At 35.3% G+C, this 2,452-nt stretch overlaps 1 protein-coding gene across 1 annotated transcript; it reads right to left on the bottom strand.

The window, feature by feature from the left end:
* Nucleotides 1-295: 295 nt before the first annotated feature.
* Nucleotides 296-955, bottom strand: LOC115214355 (tigger transposable element-derived protein 1-like). Its single transcript, XM_029783550.1, has one exon. It carries the CDS (start codon nucleotides 953-955, stop codon nucleotides 296-298), a length of 660 nt encoding a protein of 219 aa, XP_029639410.1.
* Between the last annotated feature and the right edge of the window lie 1,497 nt (nucleotides 956-2,452).

The following is a 2,452-nucleotide window of genomic DNA, read 5'->3' as shown; positions in this document are numbered from 1 at the left end:
TGTCCGCTTTCTTTTGTTTTTTGGTGACGCAAAATCACTCAAGTCACTGGAAGTATTTAATGGTGTTATATCTTCATGTGTATCTTGAATAAAATTAACATCTTGTGTTTCTTTTGTTTCACTGGGTTTGAATACAAATTCTGTTATCAGATGCTGTGATTTTGTTTTTGTTAGTTCTTTCTATGATTCTTCATAACGTGCCACAATCATTTTCATATCACGTTGGAATTGCACAGCTCGTTCAACATTGTAAGAAAATGATTTCCAAGTTTATTCGCTATTTGGAGGAGGCTTTCTAGAATTGTACTTGCAGTAGTGGAACCACTTCTTCATCATCACTACTATAAACTAACGTGGAATCATATAAATTCTCTGAAATGCTCTCTATGAATTGTTCTTCATTAGGAGCTTCGTGAGTTGTCAATTCTGCAATATCTTCAAATGCTAATTTTTTAAAATCTCCTCTGCCAATCTGATGTGACAAAGTGATGATAATAGAATGTAATTCGTCTGTATTTATATTAGATATGAGATATTTAGTTTTTACACATTCTGACCAAATTGATCTCCAGCATGCATTTAGGGTGGATGGCTTTGATTTGGATAAAGCCAAGGCAGCATATTTAACACAGTTAATTATAGTAAATTTTTTCCATGCTTGAAAGATTGAAAGTGTGCCATCTTTTTCTAGTTCATCTATAATATATTCAAATGTTCGTTGGATATAATATGATTTGAATGTTGAAATTACACCCTGATCAAGCGGTTGAATCAGCGATGTTTTATTTGGTGGTAAGAATACGACTTTTACATTCGGGTGTTCCAAATCTGGATGACCGGATGCAGTGTCTATAAGTAAAAGGATTTTAAACTCAAGACCTTTATCTTCCATATATCTTCTTACTTCAAGAACGAAGCAGTTGTTAAACCATTCAGTAAATATTTCTGCTGTCATCCATGATTTTTTATTAACTTTCTAATGAACTGGTAATTTACTTCAGCCCACGTCTTTCATTGCACGCGGACGAACTGATCGATTAATTAATAACGGTTTTAACAAACACGGTCTTCAGTTGCCTTAAAACCACTGGCACTTTTTTGCTATATACGTTCTGTTTGGCATTTTTTCCCCAAAAGAAACCAATTTCATCTGCGTTGAAAACTTGCTCTGAAATGTAACCGTCTTCTTCAATTATTTTGCCTAGTTTTGGAAGAAATTCTTCAGCAGCAATCTTATATGCCGATAAAATTTCCCCTCCCATTTTTATATTATGCAGTGCATATCTTTCAAGGAATTTTGCAAGTCATCCCGAACTTGCAGCAAATTCATTCTTCTTTTTATCACTAGACAGATATAATGCACTTGATGACTCCAGATCATTAACCTTCTAGTAAAATCGTAATGCCACCTGTTTTATGGTTTTACCATCTACTGGTATCCTTTTTTTATTGTTTTCTTCTATGCATATTATCAAAGCTTTCTCCATTTTTTCATGAATCATGTCTCTTGTATATGACGACGACTTGGCAGATAATTTTTGTTCCAGAAGCTACAGATCTTTTTAATGGCAGCATTGCTCTTTTTGATCGTTCTTATCGTAGCTTCGTTCAGACAAAAAGCTCTACCCGAGGACGCTGCACTTTCGCCCTTACGAAGACGTTCCAAAACATTGATCTTGGTCTCCAAAGAAATCGATGCTCTTTTATTTTTCTTAGATGTATCAACCGACATTTTGGGGTAGGTTATCACTATCACGTTCGTAAATAAAATATATGCTATATTTTTTATTCAGAGGATGAAACACGCGACACGTCTTTCGTATTAGGCTTGATGCTAACTACTGCTGCTGCGCACCGTCTGAATGCACAGATACACGCAGCCAGAGGTATGTACAGGGCATAGGTCCTGCTAACACCGGAGAGTGAGGGATCACTATACGTAAAAAATAGATTGGATTCTATTTTGCTTCGCTAAATTGTTGCGTAGAGTTTCGGCGTTTTATAAATTATAATCGATTGATGTTACTCATCGTTTACTTGCCACTTACAATAAATTCGGTGGTCACTCAAGGAAAGATGTTTAAACCGTGTTAAAGTAAAAGAAAAAGTGCAGAAAATAATCGGTTCTTTTTGTTGGACCGTGTTATTTCAAAACCGTGCAAAAAGAGAACTGAGTGTATATATATATATGTATGTGAGTATGTGTGTGTGTGCATCTGTGAGTGTGTATGTGTGTGTGTGTGTGTGTTTGTGTGTGAGTGCATGCGTATGTATGTGTATACTGTATTTGAGATAAGGCTGAAGTACTTTGCTTCCAGTACAGCCGGGCGTTTTATTTGTCTCTTTACCGGAGCAACGACATTTTAAAGATAGATTTCTTTACCAAATTTGTAATCAAAAATATTGAAAACCGGCAAATACTCTTAAGGTTCATCAATCGCATATATTTATA

The sequence above is a fragment of the Octopus sinensis genome, linkage group LG7, assembly GCF_006345805.1.
Source record: "Octopus sinensis linkage group LG7, ASM634580v1, whole genome shotgun sequence".
Lineage (NCBI taxonomy): Eukaryota > Metazoa > Mollusca > Cephalopoda > Octopoda > Octopodidae > Octopus > Octopus sinensis.
Note: the sequence above shows the minus strand (reverse complement) of the source record. Positions and strands in the feature narration are given on the sequence as shown.